The following is a 23,558-nucleotide window of genomic DNA, read 5'->3' on the forward strand; positions in this document are numbered from 1 at the left end:
GCAACACTGTAGGTGAATATTATGATTTTAATAACAATAAGCCCATATTTCTTGACTCATTTATCTCTTTTTCTCCACCTCCAATTTCCCCACCACTGTCTGGAGGCAGCTGTAAAATATATACACCCAATGAGCAAACTGGCATGCAGGATTTTCAGGTCAAGTGTAATAGAATATCTATATATTATATAAATTGCAGTATTGCACACACAAGCATTGCAATTTATAATCCTTTATTTTAGTGTGTTTCACATTTTTGTGGGACATCACAGTGCAGTTCATCGGGGAAAGCCATTCCTCTCATAGTACATATACGTCTCAATAGGACATTTTTCCTCAAACAGCATTGATAACTCTTCTTCTTAAAGAGAAACAAGCACTCCAAAAACACCACCACTGACCCAGGCTTGTTGTAGCTGCAGATAAGTTCATATTAAAGAAGAGCTTCCATTTACTAACCTGGAAATCTGTAGTAAACTGAGAGTTCCACTTACCACAAAACTGTGCCCATTTTGACCAGCTAGAGTTAATTTGTTTCAAAAAGTCATGCACGGACTCTGATCAGAAATCATTGCCTAGCTGACAAAACTAAAGGTCATGGACCAGAATAAAAAGAATAGACTGAAGGCAAGGCCTTCCATAATATTGCAAAATCAGCTGCATGTAAGGTGTCGTCTGGTACGGCAGAGCCAGGCCTGAGGTCGGGGTTAGTCAGCAAGCGCCTGACGATCCTAGTTTTTTTTAGTTACTATTGGTTTGCTCCCGTCTGCTCCCGTTAATGTTTAATCCTGTACCGTCCCAATCACGTGATTGTTACTAATACTGACTCCCATCCCACGGGAATTCCACGGGAATCCCGTGACCCGTGGGATTCCCGCAAAAATGTCAGTCTCTACTTTGGAACTCAACTCCTTGTGAGAGGCTGGACTCTCTTCTACTTTGGAGTGGCCCGAGGTGGAGAGCGGGAGTAGGCTTGATTGTCTCTCCCCCCAGCTCGGAAGTCTTGTGTTGGAGTTTACCCCAGTGGGTGGTGAGGAGGTCTGTTGTTTCAGCCTATAGGCTGAAGGACAGTATAGAGTTTGGGAGGGTGTTGGATGACACCCCTCCCTGGGATTCCATCATTCTACTGGCTACTTCAATGCCCATGTGGGAAACAACAGTTACACCTGTGGTGGTAAGATTGGTAGGAAAGGGCCCCTTACCTCGGAGCCCGAATAGTGTTTTGTTATTGGACTTCTGTGCAAGTCATGAACTGTCCATTATGAACACCATGTTCAGGCATAGGGATGTCCACCAGTGCACTTGGCACCAAGACACCCTAGGTCGTAGGTAAGTGATCGACTTCGTAGTTGTATCTTCTGACCTTCGGCGATGTCTTGGTGTCGACTGATCACCACCAAGTGGTGAGCTGGGCATGCTGAAGAGGAGGATGCCGTACAGACTTTGTAGGCCCAAGTGAATAGTGAGGGTCTGCTGGGAATGTCTGCAAAGCCCTCGGTTAGGGAAGTGTTCAACTCCCACCTTTAGGAGAGCTTCTCCCAGATTTGGAGACATTGCCTTTCACCGCAGCAACATCTTTCTCCCTCTCTTTTTTTCTGTTTTGTGTTCCTGACAGCTTCCCTATATATGAGTCCACCTTTAGTCCATTGCTCCAGGTAAACAGCACTCACTCCAGCTCAAACAGTTGCGTACGCTCAAGAGAGTGCACGCTGGAGGACCGGTAAGGAGGCAGTGAGAGGACGAAGGAAGGAGGAGAGAGATTTTTGGTGTTTTTGAGTATAATCCGTAATGTGTATAATCTACACATGGATAAAAGCTGCTATATACAAAAAATGCTAACTTAAAACAAAAATTTCACTTGTCGCTTTGGCCCTCCCTGATATAGCAGTCTCTCTATGCGCTACAGAAACTTTATTTCTCATTTTTGCACTTTTGATTTTACAGCCATGGCACAGAAACAGGTCCACATGCAAGTAGTATAGAAATTAGAGATGCATGAAAAGTAAAGAGCATCTTATGCTTGTGATAAATTGGGGGCCTCGTGGTTTAATCTGCATAAAAAAAAAATGTAAAATGGGTGTGGAGAGTAGTTTGCATGTCTTTCAATAAAACTGCTCGTACATATGAATACTTACATATCTAATAAATTGATGAGGCATTCTCCTGTGTGACCTTTAATCACTATTTTTACTGACAGTTTGCACCACTAAATATCTCTATTTGTAAATGTATATCTGTTGAACTTTGGACCAAACTTACTTCCAAAACTTGTAAAAGTTTACCTGCAGAAATATATTTAAAAAGTTCCTCTTCAGGTTTGTAAATACTAGTCTAGGCCTTGGGGTTCCTCCTGCAGCCCATGCCTTGGTTTTAGTTTGCAGATTTCCTCGATAAAATTAACCCACAGTGTTGCAACAAGCTGTGCAGTCCTGTCACATAGCTGCTGAGGAGGTGAAGCGTGAGCGATAGTTTGTTTCCTCTTTTCACTACCATTTGGCCAAAAGGTCAGATGGGCTATTTCAGAAATGCCCCTAGTGAAAATCAATGGGCAAATCGTGGAGTCCAGTTCCTGTTTGTTGTTGTCGTAGGTGGGTCTCTGTGTTCTCTCTCTCTTGCGGCGCCAAGGCAAAAGTAAGGAGGGAGGGGGTCAGTAACCGATCATTGAGAGAAAGAGCGAGGGATGGACACAGAGAGACAGAGACAAAGAGATAGAAAGCAAAAGGAGGCTTTGGGGTTCAGGGACCAGTTGAAAGATAGAGAGGGAGTTAAGGCCAGTAGAGATACATCACAATGTCAGACACACAGACACACTGCAGCCATAGATTCATCATTGCAGCCGCGTCTGCAGGCACAACTGGACACCAGAAAAAAAAAAGTGTGCGGCAGTGGAGGAGTGGAAAGAGGACAGGAGAAGAGCGACGACGAAAAAGAGAAACGACAAAAAGGCGAACCCACCTGGCCATAATCGGTTCCAAAGCAAATAATCTAACATTCCATATTTCTGCATGTTTATTTGGCCGCTTATCAAAAACTCACTTTGGGATTTAACGACTCCTTTTGTTGTTTTAGATACAGACAATCAGGGCAGAAATGTTCTGGCCACCACCAACGGCTTGATCTTCCTGAAAGTTTTGGTGTATATGGTCACAATTACAGATTTTCAGCCTTTTTTAGATTCCCTTTTACTCTTAAAGGAAAAAAATAATTTGGAAGAACAATATTCTATGTAGATTTTTGTGAAACTGATAAAATTAGGCAAGTAAGAAGTGGTTAGAGAAATATAGGACGGCATGCAGCGACTATTTTGAGCAGGATCCAAATAAATTCTTTGTTAGAGTCTACATCTTTATCAGTTTTATATTATCTGAAGAAAATGTTACTTGCCCCGTCCTATTGCATCAGGCCTACAAAGAGAGAGTAGGTTATTTAGCAATGATCCACTAAGGGTGAACAGGTTAATAGATCTCTCTAGGGCCTCTAACAGGGATTTCCTCTTTGGTTACCTTGTAATCACTACACAACATAGTGCTGCATCTATCATTTTTCAACTGAAACACACAAGAGGTCTTTCTTTTCAACTCAAAATCTTAAAATAAAATGTATGCTGTACATGGATAGTAGTTTTCTAGGTTCTTTAGTCCTGCAGCTAATCTAGAGTTATCATTCTTGGTCATAATATTGTCTGTTGTCAGGGTAGTGAAAAGCCAAACCTAACCCTCCCGTAGTCTCCTTTACAGGTTTATCCTTTTTCATTTGCCAAAAACATGTCATAACCATCTATTTTTCTGCCTCCATATTATGTTAAATAAACCTGATAAAATATGTTACAAAACTAGCAAAGGTTGCAACGCTTTGAGCAGTTTTCCAATGCCCCTTGAAGCAATCCAGGATATGAAAATTATATGCGCGGGTTTTCTTTGACTGATAAACCCACCACGAGTGAAGATGTTGGGAAGATTAGGTGAGTGCTCGACTTTCTTCCCTGCTCTTTGTAACACTAATCTTCTCGCTTGGAGTCTTTCCACAAAAATTGTCTTTGTTCGAATATTTTTCCTGTGTTGCAAACATCAGATATAAATTCTTGAAGCCTGGGATTGTTTTTTTATGGTACAGAAGCATTGCTTAAAATACAGCGCTGTAAGCCTTTCGTAGCACTGTGCTTATATGACTTTTTATAATGCATAAACATTGGATTATATGACTTTAAATTAATACATTTTGCTACCTAAACCTTTAGCATTTGATTGGGAGGAGTTCACGAGGATTTAACACCAACATGGCTTGATTAGCTTGGCCTTCTTCACAAGTGATTGGGTCAGGGAGATCCTGGAATTCTCCCACACTGTTATCCCCACCAGCTATATCCTTATACTTTCTCTCTCTAAAAAAGGATTCTTGTGTGTCAGAGGACAATGTAGCTACTTGGTAGTTTTCATTAGGCTGGTTATATCTGGGAGTTCATACGCTCCCATCCTTTGGCCCTCCATGAACCGCTCGGCTCAAAGACGCGTTCTCGCCCATCAGGTAGGCCCGAGGGCAAAAGCCTGCTACCCTCCTCCACATTCACTGCCTTTCTGTGCCGACTTTCAAACAGAATTCCTGCTGTTCTGCGTGTCCCCGACTCATAGCTATGTTCTTGTCTTCTGGCCTTAAAGACACACGGCGCAATGATTTCACTGGACTTGCAGCAACTCGCACAACAGACACACACAGACGCTGCTGAAGGGAAACAAGCTTTTGTTCCCTCTTTTTTTTCTCTGAGCAATAATGATTGATTAGTTTAGTGTCTTTTGATTTCACACCATTTCATCTGCAATTTCTTACTGTTTTAATTCTGTTCAAAACAGCTTGACAATAGATTAATTATCACATAAGAATGGCTTGTTTTGTCCTCCAGATATGCAGGCTACTACATAACAAATTGTTACCCTATTTTTATTTGTTGCTTTGTTGTCTGAAGTCTCAACTTCAGTTCTTTTTTTCCTAACCTCAAGACATATTATAAGAAAAAAAAAAACAACAGAAGTAGGCTTTTAAAGTACCTTTGGTGTTCCTGTGTGTTTTTGAATATCACGAAGTGCTGTAATGAGAAGAAAAACAACAAAAAAAGGGAGATATTTGCCTCACAGGGAGATAGCGACTCGTATACTCGCCGCATAGGCCTGTAGGTTCACTTTTCTCTTTGTGCGGCGGAGCACTCCTTGGGACTCCAGCAACAGGGGAATTGGGCGGCCTGAGCTATGCTGTTGGCGAGTTGTCAGCCTCCTGCGCTGGCGATATGAGTAGGAGGGAGGCAGGGCATGTTTCAGTTCAGGCAACTAATAGAAAAGGGGGAGATGAGCTTACCTGGGTCTGCTAACTTTTACTCCTGACCTTTATGTAAGAATACAAACCTTTATACTGCTGTGCCCTAGTGCTTTTGAATTGGATGTTAAGGTGTCGCTTAGGTTGGACCCGCATAGGGAGGACAGTAGATGGGGTCTTGGTGAGGTGATGCCAATTGTGCCAGCTTGGCCCGCATGTTTCCATTAGATTGTCATGTCAGCTAATTAGAGAGCGGCAGCACGATTCACCTTGTTAATTAGGAGGACTAGCACACCATGTGCCTGCAGGCGGTGTGGGGAAGAGGAGCCCAGCCCCAGAGCCTGCTAGTCGCCTGCTGCCTGTGAAGATTCCCCTTCTCATCTACCTTCACTCCGTTTTTTTTTTGATTTGGAAATGAATAAATCATTGAGATCGTCCTCTTTCTCTACCGAGTATGAATATCTGAGTTCTCATCTTTTCCAGGATGCAAATTAGCCGTGATCAATAGACGGTTACAAGCTTCAAATCTTAAAAAAGAAAAAAAAAAAAAAAGCACAAGACAGGGATAGAAGACTTCTAGGTGAAGCCTCGAATGAGACAAAGCGAGAACATTTAAAGCAGGAAATTTCCCCCTTAGATAAGCAGTATTTTTAATGATCGCTGCACTTCTTCTGTCCGCTTCAGTGTTAGCGCCATCAGAATCTGCTTAACAACGATCTCTGGCTTCCTTTGCAAAACTGTGAAATACTCATATTATTTATATTGTAAAGTTCCTGTAAAATAATTTGCAGATAAAGGAAAAGAAAGCGCAGCGTCATGATAGTGACTCTCACATAATGACCTTGGCTTCAGGGACGACTGAGGGCTCTAAATAATTGGTCCTTGGCCCCAGAAGCTCTTTTAGCTTTAAAGGAAGTGTGCCAATGCTCTTAGTTCATGCTTCTATTTTGAATTCATATCCATAGGTAAAATATTACAAACCCCGTTAGACTTAGCTGATCATACAGACAATTAATTATTGGAGAGATTTTACAAAAGATGCATCTTAATTAATAGGAATTATTGCTAAAAAGTTAGTCACTTTCAGTCTCTTTATGTCAAACTTGTAAATTTCGTGGATTGAATGTGATGCAGATTTGAAGTGTTTATTTTGATGATTTATGCAGAGAGGTAAAATGAAGTTTCCTAGGTAACAATAAACTAATTAAAAATATATTTTTAATGCAGACATTTCACATCTTACAGCTCATAGCATTGGAAATACCCAATGCTGTCTAGAAGCTGTGTCCTGTAGCAGGGAGGATAAGTCATTGATGACTGTTGCTAAAAACGCAGACACTATAAAGGTCTTTATTCAAGGGTATTAAAGAATGGTTAAGTGGAAGGAAAAAGTGCAAAAGCTTAAGGTTCTCAAGAAACAGAAATAATAAAGGCCTATAAAAGGTCTGTGAAGCAAAGCCCTGTCAAAATCTTTAGAGGAAATACACAAAAGCTGGACTGTTGCTTAGGTCTTAAAACAAACATATCCAGGACTGGCTACAGCTATCCTCTGGGAATGAGCCATTCCTAAATCAGTCATTGGTGGAGGTATTTTAGAAGAAAATGGGCAAGACTTTTCCCACAAAATTGAACACCTCCACAAGGGTGGAAAGGGCTAAATTGCCAAGCAGTTTGGTGAAAAAAAGTTCTACTGTTGGAGCAATCAGAAAATGGAAGAAGCAAAACATGACTGTCAGTCTCACTTGGACTGGGGCTCCATGCAAGATCTCACCTCGTCGGGTCTGAATGAAAGGTGAGAAATCAGCCCAGAACTGCATGGGAGGAGCTGGTCAATGACCTGAAAAGAGCCGAACCATCATTTCCAAGGTTGCTGTTGGTAATACACCAAGATGTCATGGTTTGAAATCGCGCATTGCATGGAAGGCTCCCCTGCTTAAACCAGAACATGTCAAGGCCTGTCTTAAGTTTGCCAATGTCCATTTGGATGATCCAGAGGAGTCATGGGAGAAAGTCATGTGTTCAGATGAGACCAAAACAGAACTTTTTGGTCATTATTCTACAAACTGTGTTTGGAGGAAGATGATGAGGACCATCCCAAGAACACCATTCCTACTGTGAAGCATGAGGGTGGTAGCATCATGTTTTGGGGGTGTTTTTTTTGCACATGGGGCAGGGCGACTGCACTGTATTAAGAAGAGGAGGACAGGGGACCATGTGTTGCGGGATTCTGGGAAACAAAATCCTTCCATTAGTTAGAGCATTGAAGATAGTTTGAGGATGGGTCTTCCAACATGACAATGACCCAAGGCATACAGTGTACAGCCAGGATAACCAAGAAGTGACTCTGGAAGAAGCATATCAAGGTTCTGCCGTGGCCTAATCTCCATACATAATCCCAATATAGAATCTTTGGAGGGAGCTCAAACTCTGTTTCCTAGCGACAGCCCAGAAACCTGACTGATCTAACCTCGATCTGTGTGGAGGAGTGGGCCAAAATCCCTTTCGCAGTGTGTTCAGACCTGGTGAAGAACTACTGGAAATGTTTGACCTCTGTAATTGCAAAGCAAGGCTACTGTACAAAATATTGACATTGCTTTTCTAAGGTGTTCAAATATTTTTTTGCAGCTATATCATACAAATAAATAGTTAAAAAAAATCATACATTGTTATTTCTGTTCTATTATTTTTTAGATCGTGTCCACTGTGAGATCTCTCACAGTGGAAATGCACCTATGATAACAATTTCGGACTCCTTGATGATGTCTTATAGGGAGAACTTGCAAAATAGCAGGTTATTCAAATACTTATTTTCCTAATTGCAATTATGACGTCATTATGTTACCCCCAACACTGATGGGCATCATATTACTGCTATTAACAGTCTATTGGTCATCACCAGGAGGGTGATAAGATACCTGTGAGAAAAATGCAGAGAAACTAAAAGCTTCTATTGAAGCCAACTTTGTCTTCTTCAACATTTCAAATGCTTATAGAGTAGAATAGAATAGAATAGAAAATCCCTTTATTTTCCCACAATGGGGAAATTCTGGTGTTAACAGGAGTAAAAAGATTATAGAAAAAATGCTAAAAAAAGAGAAACTTAGAAAAGTGTATAAGAATAACATTATAGGGAAGAGTTAACAAACTGTAAAGTGTTTTAACAATATAAATACTGTGCACCTGGAGAATAAATAACCAATATATAGCTATGGACATTTTTACATTTTTATCTACATTATGGTACTTAACATTAAGGTAATAATTCATGCAAAAGTACCATGTATTGAGTCAATGTGGTGTACAGACTGACATCAGTCTAAAAATCTGATTTTTACTGTCTCAAAATGACATTTTCTCAGAAAGTGTTTGACTTATTATTAGCTGTAAGCCAATACAAGCTGTAATCTATAAATAACAGAGAAGATTGCCTAAATATAATAATATATTAATGAAGGACCTACCTTATATGACAGAAATATATGTAGAACTGCATTAAAATTATTTTCTGATGATGTTGCTATTCTTTAAACGTAACACCTTTTTCAGAATGCTGTTTTCAGGAACTCTTTTATGCCAATTTTATCCAGTCAGAACACAGTCTCGCCCCGTTTGGAGAGTAAGGGTGCAGATGGGGAAGCAAAACCTTATTGGTTGCTGCAAATGGCCCCTCTTCCCTGCAGCAAATTAACTGCCAGGCACTTCGCATGAAGAAAAGCCTGAAGATGTAGCTCACAGATGTTCACGTAATGCTGCCCATGTGGGTGTCAGGTGAATGAGATGCATGGATTACCAACACGCATTAAACACATACATAAAGCTTCAACACATGCTTTGATAGAGGTGGGAGGCTGGCACAAAGGAGAATTTAATGTCGCTGTTGTTAAACAAGCTCTTCCAAAACCCTATCCGCTGAAAACAATGCATTCTCCATTTATTGGACAAAGGCGCCTGAGAGATCTTATTATTATCGTCCTGTTCGGTTGTGTTAACGTACACATTTATACCCGAGGCCGTACAAATTGATTTAAAGAAAAGAAAGAGGTACATTGAAATAAAATAATGCTTTAAAGCACAAGAAATAAATCAAAACGTTTTGACCTTTAGAGGAAAGGCACAATGCATAGACAGTGAATTGTGTCCCTAATTGTTTTGCATTAGGGGTCTGTAACTACACCTGAGATGTGTGCCACTTTATCGAGTTTAGTTCAGCGCTGAGGTCCAATTATACTAGGAATGAGGTCTATGATATCTTATAAAAAAGTTGTTTTGCTTCTGCCTGTCTGTAAACCCATCAACAGAAGATGCAGCTTTTTTAAATTTATACAATCCTGGTTTTATTTTCCATGCAATGAACCTAGTTTTTGTGCATACCCCAATCTATGTATATTCATGTATGATGAGAAAATGAATATGTACATTTTTTTTTTTTTAGATTTGTTTGGGCTTCAGTAATGCTGTCTGGTCAGTACCGCGTTCTACACCTAATTGAAAGTGCTTGAGAACATGACCTGCATTCATATCTGTTTATCCAATTAAATAAATATTGGCTTAGACTACTGCTGAAGTCATATAAATATCAGAGAACAATACTTTTACTTCCTTACTGACAAATGTCACATTCTTTACATGATATCCTGCGACTCTCCCTGAAGGCTGCCGTGGTGTGTATTGGAAAAGTGAACTTACTGACACCACCTGACCTTGTTTAAAATACATACTGCACCTTATTAATAATTGCATTCAACAAATCTAGCATATGTCATCCCTGCATACCCAGCAGAATCCTGATGGTTGCTGTTTAACCACAGCTTTACATGGGGGAGGCTTTGAAATAGATCATTTAATGGTCTGCCTTACATACTGGGGCCTTTGCGAGGCAGACAGCCATTTAGCTTCCTTCACAGCCCCACAGCCGCTTATGACGTCAAGCTGAGCATGTTCTGCTCTACCAAGGACATCTGTCTGTAAGCGTCTGGAGGGCCTGGAGCAGCCCCCCAAGCCTGAACCGTAAGAGGGGTGGGGAGAAAAACCTTTGTTAGAAACAGCAGAGAAGCAGGTTGGCCATAACCGCTCCGACAGCCCATCTCCCTCATCGTTCCAAACTTATCAGAGACGCTCTTGCTGTTCTTTGGACATCTTTGCATCATAATGGAACATAAAGCTCTTTTTTTATCTCTAAAGAAAAAAACAGCATTTTTTATTTCTTGTTTTGGTCTTGAAAACATAACCATCAAATGATCCAGTGCAGAGTGTAAAGACAGCGTTTTAGATAAATCAACATGTAATGAACAAAAGGAAGGAGGTGGAGAACATCTGAAGATTTTCACACAGTATATATGCACATTTTGTTTAACGTGTTCATTGATTGTATCTCTTTTGAACAAACATAGAAGTTGCCGTTATTAATTAAAATGTTAACGTGCATGATGCAGTTCCAATATTTATTCATGAAGGGAATTAGTTAAAACCTTATTTTAAATAATTAATTTGAAATAATAATATTTTGAAACTGGGTTAACATGTCCTTCATTTCCAAAGCTATGGATTAAATGTAGGTATGGAAAGGTATTTGCAAATGCTTGAAATCATCTCTGATTTGACCGACGTGTCGAGTTTTCTGTAATTTACCAACACTTGCAGCACCATACAGAAACAATTATACACTTTGAAGCTCTCTACATGTTGCTCTGTAAAACTAACAAAAGTTGCATACATTTGTATTTAATCACTTAAAACGCTCCCAAATAAAACCTAGTGCAGCGAATAGAATTCAGAAGTAGCCTATTTTTTTGTTCTTTGTGTTTAAAGTTGTCATGATGGGATTCAGGTTTCTAACCCACATGCAGAACACAACGGAGGCAGATGAAAAGTTTGACTGTTTATTGAAATAAACACAAAGTTATAAGAAAGATGCTGAGAAACAGATCCGGGACTGGTCACACAGGGTCCTCTGTAGAGAGGGACAGTTAGGTTAGCCAGGATGCGGAAGATCTTAGCCAGAGGAATTGTGCAGGTTTGTACCTGTGACATGATTCTGGTTTAGCAGCAGAGGGAGGGAACCAGGAGGCTCCAGAGGCTTGAAGTTTGCAGAGGGGTAAGCAACGGTAGGGCTCGACTTCAGACTTATCAGTGTTCAGGTCCAGAGTCTTCTTCCGATCCTCTTCTTGAGGGCGGGCAGGCAGGTTCAGATAGTAAGATTCTTCAGATGAGCTCCTGAGAGCCGGCAGGCAGATTTCAGCAGAGGAAACTCTTCCAGAGTTCCAGGGTTCAGTCAGGTTTCTTCCTAGGAGGCAGAGAAGACAAAAACTGATTAGGTTCAAGTTCTGGTTTCAGGGGAGTCAGAGAATCAGACAGGCTGGTTGGCTCAGGCTACGCTAACCATAACTGGCTTAACACTCTGGCGCTGGAGTGTAGTCCTGCCGCTGCTTATATGCTGGTCTCCTGATGACTGATGGGTCGCAGGTGTGGTCGTCAGCTCAGCTCCATGAGACCTTAGGGCGCCCTCTGCTGGAGGAAGGTGGACAGACCTCCAGATCCCAACAAAAGTGTGACATCTCTGATACAAATTGTGGGTCTCTTATGTCTAATGTCTGATGCCATGAACAGTCCTGCTTTACTTGCTATTATGAGATGAGGGAAAACTAGTTTTAAGATCTGTTTTAATAAGAAAGTTCAACTCAAAACATCATCTAACAATTCACGTCATTATGATCCTATTTTTAAATAGCTGTTTCCAAGTGGCTCTATCAAGGCAAAGAACAGAGGACCCAGAATTTAAGGCAAACAGACAGAATGATTAATCAAAACCGTTTATTATAAATGAAGGATCTGTAGTTACTGAAGGAACATCTAAGGCAGGAACTTCTGCAGAGGTAGAACACAGGTTAGTGACCATGTAAACCTGACGGAGGATGATTATGAACGTGTGAGTCACTAACCTGATCTTCAGTCTGTGTCTAGAGGAATGGGTGCTGTCAACAACATGCTGCAAATGCCACCCAGAGAGTTCCAGACACTAAAGCCTTGAAGACGGCATAACTTGGGAACGAACAGATCTTACCCGACAAAGGAAAGCATGACTATCCAGAAGGCAAAGCCAAAGCCAGTGTGGAGGAGTTTCACAGGAATCCAAGCCAGAAGATCAGAGATCCGAAGAGGTACCGACGGGAAATCCAGGTCAAAGTCAGGAGGCAGATCTATGTTCAGTCAACCCACAGAATCCAGCGGGAACTTGAAGACAGATCAGGTAAACAGATCAGAACAGGAACAGACAGACTCAAAGGTCCAGAGACAGAATGGGTCAGGATCAGACAATCAGAACAACAACAGGTACGCTAGAGAACTCTCATCTAAGGCATGAATAATCTGGCACTGATGACTGGGGGCAGGCAGGTTAAATAGAGAATGGAGAAGGTGACACAGATGAACAGTTAGGAGAACTGGGTGGCGCTAGACAGGTGAATGGAATGGAACAATTAAACCAGTCATCAGCGCCAAGTTCATGAAGGCATCCCCATATACTGGCAGGGAAGCGTCACTGGGAATCCAACGATGGCTTCCGAAGTTTGCCCAGCTGGAATTTCCTGCTGCCGGTTGTAGCAGCTGGATTTGAATATATTTTCAGATGGTAAAAAGTAGGGGTGTGCATTGGCACTGTCCTCACGATTCGATTCGATTACGATTCACCAGGTAAAGATTCGATTCAATTCGATTCTACAATGCATTGCGATGCATCAAAGTCCCATTGACTTCGTAAAATCCAAAATGTGCCCAGATATCCGCTTTCCAAGCTTTTGGTGCATTTTTAATTAGGCCTACCTGTCTATCGTGGTCATCTCCCTCCGCCTCAGCCATCTTGATTGTTGTTGGTATGCCCCCGGAAGTAATTGAAACTTCACAACTTGTCCATTTGAGGCCAGAAAATAAACAGTGACATAATCGATTATGGCACGTTGCCGCATCGATGCTGAATCGTGCATGCCCCGCATTGCAATGCATCGCTGAATCGATTGTTGTTGACACCCCTAGGAAAAGTGCAACTACCGGACATATTTATAACATATACAGTATGTATAATCAACTTATTTTGCCTGAAAGTGTTGATTTTCTTTATAGGTATTTATTAACTGTTTTCACCACAGTTCAGTTACCAGAGCTCTCTCTTTGCACATGAATACAGGGACTTGGTTGATGTGCCATGTCTTTGGAGTAAACACAGCATTATTCATCATTTGAAAGGAAAATTGTGACATAGATGCATATGTCCCTGTGCTCTACTTCCCCTACCAATTGGGCTTTTTTTTTGAGAGCAATTGATAGAGGATTCACTCTCCAGCATAAAACTTCTCTAATCATTCAGTCAGAGCTGCAATTGAAGGATGTAGATGGAAGCATTTTGTTCAAAAGCTGATAAAGACATAGGTAATTAGATTAAGGGTGGTTTAACATCGTATCACTTGATGAGAACTGAATTCATATGCAACATTTCAGATTTTTTTGATGTAGGAAAACGTTTGCTAATTTATCACAAACAATCAAACATTTAATGTTTTAGTTGTATAAACCTTTTTGTAGGTCAGTAAGTAGCATCCTTCCATTAGTTAGAGCTGACTGCTTAGTTTACTGACTAAGCAGTCAGTAAACATCAACTGATCTCCTGTACTGTGACAACTCTATTCATTCTATGCAACTCCAAGAAAACCGACCAACAAGTTTCTCATTAATTGTATCTCATCATGCATGATGCTTATTTTTTACACTTAGACTATTTGATTTTTTAAAGGAGTTTATGCCACAGCAGTTGCATTTTTCTTTCCAGAATATATCATATTCTTATGTGCGTTGTTTATTTGAGTGTTGTCACAGCAGTGCGCTTTAGGCCTCGAGAATAAATCCTGCTTCTGAAAAAAAATAAAAAAGCAGATCGATGTTTCTGCATTTTTTGACCTTTGTTAATAATCTAACTTTACAAGTCCCAGTTCCCTGCTTTCAAAGGGCACCGAGGCAGAATGTAACCACTGGTATTTAAGTGACTTCAGATCAGCAGGTGGTTATGCTGTATCATTGATAGGAGCTGGCAAATGTATGCATCCTTCCAGATGGTTATTTTTTCTGTCTGATGCGACTCACAATAATAACCTTTGTTCAAGTACTTGGCATTGATTGTGCTTGTTGTGTAGCATTGGTAGCACTAAATACATGGAGATTTTAGCATTTGAATACTACACTAATTGATTTGTTATTCATTTCCAGCAAACTCAAAAAAAAAAAAAATGCTTTTTGGGGAATTTGGAAACCGTGGTCAAACCTTGTTGAGTGCTTTTATATGTTTGCATGGGTGTAAGGGTGTGATTGTGTGATTGTGACAGGATGAATGTGAATTTGTCCTTGTCTCCTTGTCAGGTTAAGTGTTTGCCTCCCCCCTCCTATTGGAGCATTCTAGTAGCCTAGTAAACTAGCCCCACCCGCCAGCAGCCAAAATAATTTTTGTCTGCTAGTGGGTCTAGCCTCGATCAATGCCCCAGGCCCTAGAACTAGCGGGCCAATCACAACACAGAGATGTGTTTTGAATTTCTGGATGCAAAGCGGTCGGGGTTTTGAGGGGGTGACGACAAGCTGTGCGACGCTGAAGAAAGCACAACAAGAAAGATGGCAACAACTATTGAACAGTTCTCGTTTGACTCAGCTTTGGAATCAGTTTTAGAAGGATTAGACTTGGGGTTTTCATTTATACATAAGCAGGAAGAGACTCTACGCTCATTAATTTTTAAGAAGGACGTATTCGCCGTTTTACTGACAGGCTGTAAAACGGCACTCCCCGACCAGCTTTCTGTCGCTCTTACTACGTCACAGTCAGTTGCGCTCATTGGTCGGAGTGTTGGCCAATAGGCACAGGCAATGGTTTGAAAGACAACGGGTTGTTCTCATCAACAATCTTCCAATGTCTTATTCATCAGGGCCAGACTAAATTACTCATTTAATCTCACATTTAGTCTGGTTTATCAGGCTAACATTCTAGGGCCCAAGTATGAGCAGGGCTTGTCTCCTCAGGGCCAAGGCGATTTTAATTGCGGGTCGCTTGCTGCAACATTTGAGCCGGATAGAGACGCCTCAGTGGTTGGTTCCCACTGCCATTTAAAGACGATTTTTCCAGGGTTTAATCTGGTTTTTCAGCCGAAGGTAAATATGGTATAAGGCAGGGGTAGGCGATCCAAACTGCTCAGAGTCATATTGGACCAAAAACATAAAAAACAAATCTGTCTGGAGCTGCAAAAATTTAAAAGTTTTATATAAGCCTCGTATGGCAACAAGGGCTCTAAGTGTATTAGCCCACTATAAAAAAGGACTATGTGGGCTAAAATATATAATAAGCATTTAAGATTAAATGTTTATCTGGAGCAAATGTCACATAGCAGCATTAGATGAGGGAGAAGCAGTGAATGCTCTCACTGCGCGCCGCTTCACCACCCTTCACTGCGCAGTCTAGGTTTTGTTGCATTAATGAAATTATAGAAATGTGATAAAGGTGTCTTTCTATGGTGGACATGTTTCTTTTGGGAGGACTTGATTGAGTCATGAGGAACCAAGCAGGAACTGACATCCATAAGAGCAGCGCTCTCTAACCCTGAAATCCCACATCCTCCGTCACCATTGTTCCTTGGTGTGATTTATATTTTTAGGATTTGGGGGAAAAAAAAAAAAAAAATTCACATACCTGCAGAATAGCGCTACCTGTTTGATCTGTGGACGTTTTTTTCATGCTTGAAACAAAACTAGCAGCAGGAGTTTGGAGTTTGGAGATGCAATTCATTTCTTAAATCTATCTTTGCTCTCCTCTAATTTATCCAGTTCTGCAATCGCACTTTTTCTCTCACTTACAACTTTATGATCGGCTACATATTTAGCCTTCCCTGGAAATTCCTTTCCAAATTACAATTTTTAATATTTGACACATTCTCGTGCCAAAGCAAAAAATGCAGGCAATCCTTCCCCAGTGATAATGAAATGATTTGGTCCATTCTTCTTTGAGTCCCCTATTCTCATCAGGTATCTACGGTGGCCCTGAAGTGCAAACTGTAACTACAAATCTAAAAGCGCAACTACATTAAGGAAAACACAATTACACTAAAAAAGGTAGGTACCAGTGGGAAACATGAGACATCGCTGATTGGACGACGGCGCTGTTTGACCCTAAAACCGGAAGTCGCGTCGTCTGAACAGTCCAGCTTCTTTAAAGTGTGTCTTCAGTGTACGCAAACTAACTGAAATTTGGTGATTAGTCTTGAGCATATCCAGTATCACCTCGTACGTATGTCCTGATTCAAAATATTCCTGGATAACGGCAGCTATGTTTGGGGCGCCGACAATATCCATGTTTTCAAAAGCCGCAGCAGGCAGAATGACTTCTGGTTCAAGGGTCAAACGGCGCCGTCGTCCAATCAGCGATGTCTCATGTTTCCCACTGGTACCTACCTTTTCCGGTAGGTTAATGTAATTGTGTTTTTCTTAATGTAGTTGTGCTTTGCTTTATGTAGTTGCGATTTCCTTAATATAGTTGCGCTTTTAGATTTGTAGTTGCAGTTTGCACTTCAGGGCTACCGTAGGTATCTTTCTTTTTTTCCCTTTTCGGATCCATTGCTCAATAGACACCCGCCGCTTTCTTTGCCTGGCACCGCGCCGCGCTGAGACACGTGTTGCAGGCTTTGACCACTGATCTCTATGGCTATTATGCACATTTTTGTTGAAATAAATGTTTATATTTATTCTGTAATTCTGCCAATAAAATCTATTACTGTAATCAAAAGGTATATGATCACATCATTCAAACTTTTACTAGAACAACACTGCAGTTGTTGCTGTTTACAGTATCCTTCTTTGTTTCTAAAAGTAATAAAATAAACTAGCATACAGTTTTTTTTTTCAGTAAAACTGCCACATTGTTTATATATTTTGGTTCCAATTGCAATGACAGCAATGTGCAAAAATCAGCTGTAGGGCAACAAAAAACAAAATACATAGCTTTGATGAATAAACCTAATAAATTTAGCTGAACATAAACAGACATAATTGAACCAAATAAACGTTGAATTTTTTCAATTCAACATATTGTAAACATATTTCACTAATGCCTAATCATGATTAATCAGATTAAAGGTTTCAGCCCTGCTTGGTAGCATAGAAGAGAACATATTTAACCGAATGGTGGAGAAGAAAGCAGGTTCTGCTTCACGGCACCAGATTGAAATCAGAAATCTGTCTCACAGTGTCATGGCGTCCACTTCACTTACGGGAATCGCAGGCTCGCAGATGGCAAAACGAAGTTTTCATTTAACATACAGTCATAAATCTGAAATTGCTGGGAGTTGCTATGGGCGCTGGGAGCCCATGCCTGGTGCCAACTGCCAGCCAGAGATGCCGGCATCCTGGTGCCATCAGGGAGATAGTGAACCTCTCCTGCTCTGTCTCTCTTTGCATTGCAACGGGATTCTTTAAGGTCAGGCCTGAAGAGACGGGTCTGATTCTTCAGGCGAAGCTCAATACTATCTGTAGTGACAAGATTGGGACCAAAGATTGATCACTGTCTCACATCTGCTTTGTCACTCTTTTTCTTTAATATACAGATACATAGCAAAAAGGATCAGAAGAAAAACACCTCCTTTTTACCCCTCAATAATAGATATATCTTTTCTAAAGTTATCCATGACGTTATTTTTCAATTAATATTCTCACATATCCTCGTTTCTACAGCAATCTAATCTAAAATGGGTAACTAAACAAGGTTTATGTATTCAGCTGCTATTATTTCCCCTTCTTTGTCAGCGTGTTTGGATCTTTCAGCAGTTCCGCCGTGCTAAATGTGAAGTGGCAACACCCTAAAGGGCATGCCTTGCCAGCAGGGTTTTAAGAAAAAAAAATCAGAGGCAAGTGCATGCACATTTTAGATCAGACCGTGTGCACCAAGGCAACCTTTTACACAGCGCCATCTGAAAGCAACATGAGTTTTTTTTTTTTCTTTCACTGATCAGACAATATACATGCCTCACACAAACACCAGAGCCCAGCGAACACATGCTGGGAGATAACATAAAAGAACATGAAAGACATCAAGGCGCACAATTGATTGTCCCTGTTCGCTCCAAACCCAGGCCTCTCTCCCCCAGCAGGCAGGCACACAGGCGAGCTGGTGGGTAGGCATTCCCTGTGCTGCTGTGGCCGGGATTGATAGGCACGTGTATGTGTGTTCGCTCTGGCACCCTCCGTGCCTTTGCCTCAGGCCATCACACCTCCACCCAATGGAAAGGGCAGCTCCTAGCGACGCTGGGTCCGCCTACAGCCCCTGCGGCTAAACATGACATTACCTTAGGCGCTGCCCCTCCCAACCACCCACTTAAACATCACAAACTGCAAAAATCAAAAAGAGCAGGGCCATGTGACTGCACACACACCATCTTTGTGCTCTGTTAATGGCTGACAACAGTCTTCCATTTTGTTCTGCTCAGGAAAGCGTTCTGCTCATACCGCCCCAGAGAATAGAACCTTAGTCACACGGTTTTATTTTCTTCCTTTTAATTACCTGGTTCTGCCTCCGTTTTGATATTCATTGAGTTACTTTGAAAATAGTGGGTTGCATGTTTTGTGAAAGTTCATAAAGTTGAATCTCAAATTCCACATTTAGGGTTCTTGTTAATAGGCCTTTGAGTCAAAATGTGGGTGCACTTCATGTTGCTTTGCTGTACTGCTTACTTATCTTGTCCCACTTAGCATTTGGCATGGTGTCACCATTAGGGGCAATGTTGTACGAGTCCATAATAAAAAAGAACAAACTCAAAGCTCAGTTCACACAGAGAATAAATGAACTAGCTCACGTTCATATTTCAGTTTTTTTTTATGAACTAACTGTCAAAATGGGCTTTAAAGATCTGACCCACATGCAGAGAACCACTCAGACACCAAGGGTAAAAGTTTAACAGGTTTATTGTAGGTTAGCAAACACTGATGGAGATTGAAATTCTGCTGGAACTCAGTGGACTGGTGAACCGGAACCTCTGAAGGAGAGGTCACAGTGATCAGTTAAGGGACAGTGGGAAAATAGACTGAGGCTTGAATATTGCTGGAGAGGCACTCACTTTTGGGGGGCTCTTGGTTTATCCTTGGATCCAGTGTGTGGGGGTTTAATCCACAGATGACGGAACTCGTTGGAGAACAGACAGGCAGACATACGTTGGACCCAGAGGAGTAAAGCAGCGGACTGTCACTTGATTTTCCAGGGGTGGACTTGAACGGATAATGGGGATGTTTTCCCCCTGCTCAGTGAAACTCAGTAAATACTTCCAGGGATAGAAGGTCCAGGCTTATCCAGCAACACAGGAAGTGTTCCTGCCGAAGAACAAAGACAAAAAAAAAGTTCAGACTCTGACAAACAATCCTAACTTTAGACTCAGCTAATCTCTGTTGGCTAGAGTACCCAATACTGGCAAACACTCTGGCGTTGAGGTGGTGACAGCCTGCTGCTCAAGTACTCCTCTGGTAATGACCCAACGAGCTGCAGGTGTGCAGGGAGGCCCAACAAGGACAGGGCACCGCCCTGGTGGTGGAGAGAGGAAACACAATAAACAACCCACACAAACTGGAATCCTAACACTAACAAACCTATAAATTAACTACCCCAAGTTGATTTGGTAAATTAAGTCACAATTCTTCACAATAGAACCTCAGATTTTGATTTATGATCATAATATATGAAACAAAATGATTTCTGACGTTCCTGATTTCAGTAGCAGATATTTTTCAAGATAGTTAATTTAACTCGATGTGTTGCTTTAAATTTGAAGTGGATGTGGCTGATTTACAGACTTGTTTGTTATGTCCCAGTGGCCACAGTTGAGTTTTTGTTGTCCAAGTCTTCCTTTGTTAGTTCACCAAACTCAAGCACTTTGCAAAAAGAACATCAGAAATACCAGAAGATAAGTCTGATTAGCACAGACCAATACTAGCAGTAGACATGCTGGGCTGTCAAGCTGTTTGCCATAATAAGTAATGTGGAGCTGCACTATATATTGGTATTGCAATGTCGTGATAATATTGTTTTTTAACCCAAGTATTGTGACATCCTATCGCATCACCCATGCCAATACTCATCCCTAGTCACCATAACACCTCAGTCGCGTTCCTCTATGCATATTGTTACATTTCTATTCCTTATGTTCTGTTTAGATGCAACAGCAAGAGCTGGCCCAGATGAGACAACGGGATGCAAACCTGACAGCACTAGCTGCGATTGGACCTCGAAAAAAACGCAAACTGGACTCACCGGGGGCGACACCATCAGGGACTGAGGTAAGAAGGAAAAAGACAAAAAAACCTTCTCACTTATTTATTTTTAATTCTGTTCTACAGATACAGTTATATATTTTAAATGAATAAAATATCTAATTCATTACAATTTTACATTGTCTTGTTGTTTCCTAGACAATTAATCAACAACGTAGCGGCAATGCTGTGTTTCAGGGACTGATTAAGGAGCTTTTGGCAGCAAGCAGTGGTGTCTGCTTATTACATGAAAAAAAATATATATATTTTTTCTGCTGCCCGCTGATAATAAAGCACATGTGCTTATTCTACCATAGTACCAATGGCAAATAGCATGCCGATAAGAGCCGAGGCAATTTTAACGCGGATAACTTGCCGATTTATTTGACCCGGGTAGAGACCCGTCAATGAGCTGTTTCCACTGCCACTAAAAGCCGATTATTTTTGGGTTTAAACAGTTTTTTTCGGCCAGTAGAAAAGGGGTAAATGAAAGAAAGCAGGTTGCAAAAAAGACAAGTGACTCAGAGATCTTCCAATTGATAAAATAAAATAAATGGTCAACTATTCAGCCAACAGCTTCCCCAGTTTTGAGTTTAGGAAATGAAAGAGTCGTATAATGACTGCCTCATTATGTAGGTGTTTGCAGGGAATAGGACCAAGAGATCACTTTGGAAATGCATCAGGACTGTGTGCAAAAAATTGAACGATATTTCAGGTAGCTCAGTTGCAGGGCTGAAGAATTTTGCTAAAAATCTAAATTGAAATTGTTTCAACCTATATTGAGATTTATTTTTTTCCCCTTCGAACTCAGCACAGGCTGTAGATGTTTCTCTCCATAGTCTTATTGTTTTCATTTTCCATTATTACAAACCTTTACTACTACTGCTGTGTGGAAAACAACTGAGATCTACTAGCATGCATAGAGCACTGCGCTAGATGCACCCTAACCCTACGCTAAATCCATTTTAAGATTAATATGGCCACCTGAAGGGCTAGTGTGGAAAAGTTGGTCTAGTTTAAAGTAACATTAGTAAAACTGAGACCTTCTGCATTTCAAAAATTGCCTTTTTTATTGCGATTATATTTAATAAGCTAATAATTTCCCCGCCCAACTCAGTTGTCAGCAGATTTCAGCTCAACAAAAACCCAAGCCAAGATTGCCTTTAACAAAACACTAATAGGTGCAAATAATGTGCTTTTTTGCCATTTCGGTATGTTTTGGGAAAGTGGAGGAAGTGATGTCATAATGATGATCAATATGCAGGATTTCAAAATGTACACAAGACATAAAGAATTATGAAGGTGAGTGATTTAAATTTGAAGACCTTACCTCTGATGGTTCTCAGAGGTGGAATCGGTGTACGGCAGCCTCGCTTCTGTCAGTGATCCCCAGATCAGCTGTGGCTACAATGTAGTTTGCCACCGTAAGTGTGTGAGTGTGTGCGTGAATGAGTGAATGTAGTGTAAAGCGCTTTGGTCAAGTCTCCTGACTATATTTGCACAGGCCATTTACCATTTGCTCAGCACACAGTAGGCCTGCTAAATCTGAGTGTGCCCACCATTATTGTTTGAAAATGAAATGTATGTAAGGACCTTCAAATCTTGCCTTAGCAAACAGGGAAACATGTAAAACTAACAACTATACTGAGAAGCAACTTTCTATACGATCTTTTGGTTTCTTTTTTAATTTAATTATATTCCTTTGATTATTTGGCAGTTTCTTTCATATAGGCATCCTTAAAGAAATTTACTTTGGTTTTATTATGCCTTTTATAGTCCCCTCAAAGCACGTTACATTTGGTAGTCTCAAAGGTTTAACTCCATCAAACTTCACACTTGAGGTAAAGTCACATTTATTTAATGGTTGACATCAACCCGGGCAGTCCTTTCCTTGGGAAAATTACTGAAATCTTTAAGAAAATGCCCTAGAAAAGTTCCAAGTCCATCACAAGGCAACTCGGCCTTCTAATAATATACCATATGGTCCAATGTTTATGATATACATTACCTCGGTTGAAACTATCCTTTATCCCCGTTAATAAGCCTAGAGGTTAAACTTCACATACTCTAAAGAATACAATAAAACATTGATACGCAAATAAAAAAAAAAGATATCAATCTCTTCATTCTATTTGAAAGCAACTTAAAGTAAAAATAAGAGAAAGCAATGAGACTTAAAGGAAAATCATGGATAGCAAGCTCCAATAGATCAATGACTGAGATGCAGAAGGAAGATCAGACAGATGGACGTCTGGACACAGAAAACGAACTGAATAGATTCTTCAACAGAGTTAAAGAATTATGCTTCAGAAGATGGTGCCACTCCCTCTGTCTGTCTCTAGAAGTCAAGTGAAGAGACAACTGTCACCAGGTCCACACCAACTTACTGTAGCCTGACTCAGGACATAATGCAAGTCTTGTGCAAGACCTCCTGCCTTTTTTCCAGTATCAACGAAAACTCAGCCAACAGTCCTTCATGACTATCGACCTGTTACCGTGACTTTCTAAACCATGAAGGTCCTAGAGCAGGGGTAACCAAATAAAAATCAGCGGGGTCTGAATAAAGAAAATCAACAACCAGTTAAAGGAATAGTACACCCAAAACATGATTAGCCTTAATTTTCTACTCACCCCCATGCTGAACAACACTCTGGAGTACTTTTTTGATATCTCAAATGCGTCTGGAGATCTGGGAGGCTTCTTGCTGTCTGCTGACATTCAAATAATGGAGGTCTATGGCGCCCGAGGCAGAAAGGTCCATAAAAGTCCACAAAAAACGTGTCAATATTCCTCCATACTGCTTGTCCAATGTATTCCAAGTGTCCTGAGTGGGTAGCGTCCATAATTTACTCGAAACGAAGTCATTTAGAATGTTTTTAGAGCATTAACAGTAGTGTATAGGATTTCCTGAAAGCGTGCGCCTGCGAGCTCACGAGTCTACGGAA

At 40.9% G+C, this 23,558-nt stretch overlaps 1 protein-coding gene across 4 annotated transcripts in view; it reads left to right on the top strand.

Moving 5' to 3' along the window:
- LOC119781969 (transcription initiation factor TFIID subunit 4-like) overlaps positions 1-23,558 on the top strand; it is a 155,984-nt gene that overhangs the window by 84,320 nt on the left and 48,106 nt on the right. For all 4 annotated transcript variants that reach the window (XM_038282632.1, XM_038282633.1, XM_038282635.1 and 1 more), the window contains one exon: positions 20,518-20,640. In XM_038282632.1, coding sequence (XP_038138560.1) covers positions 20,518-20,640 — 123 coding nt within the window. The remainder of the gene's footprint in view (positions 1-20,517; positions 20,641-23,558) is intronic.

This window comes from Cyprinodon tularosa, unplaced genomic scaffold (assembly GCF_016077235.1).
Source record: "Cyprinodon tularosa strain WSP-4 unplaced genomic scaffold, ASM1607723v1 ctg186, whole genome shotgun sequence".
NCBI lineage: Eukaryota > Metazoa > Chordata > Actinopteri > Cyprinodontiformes > Cyprinodontidae > Cyprinodon > Cyprinodon tularosa.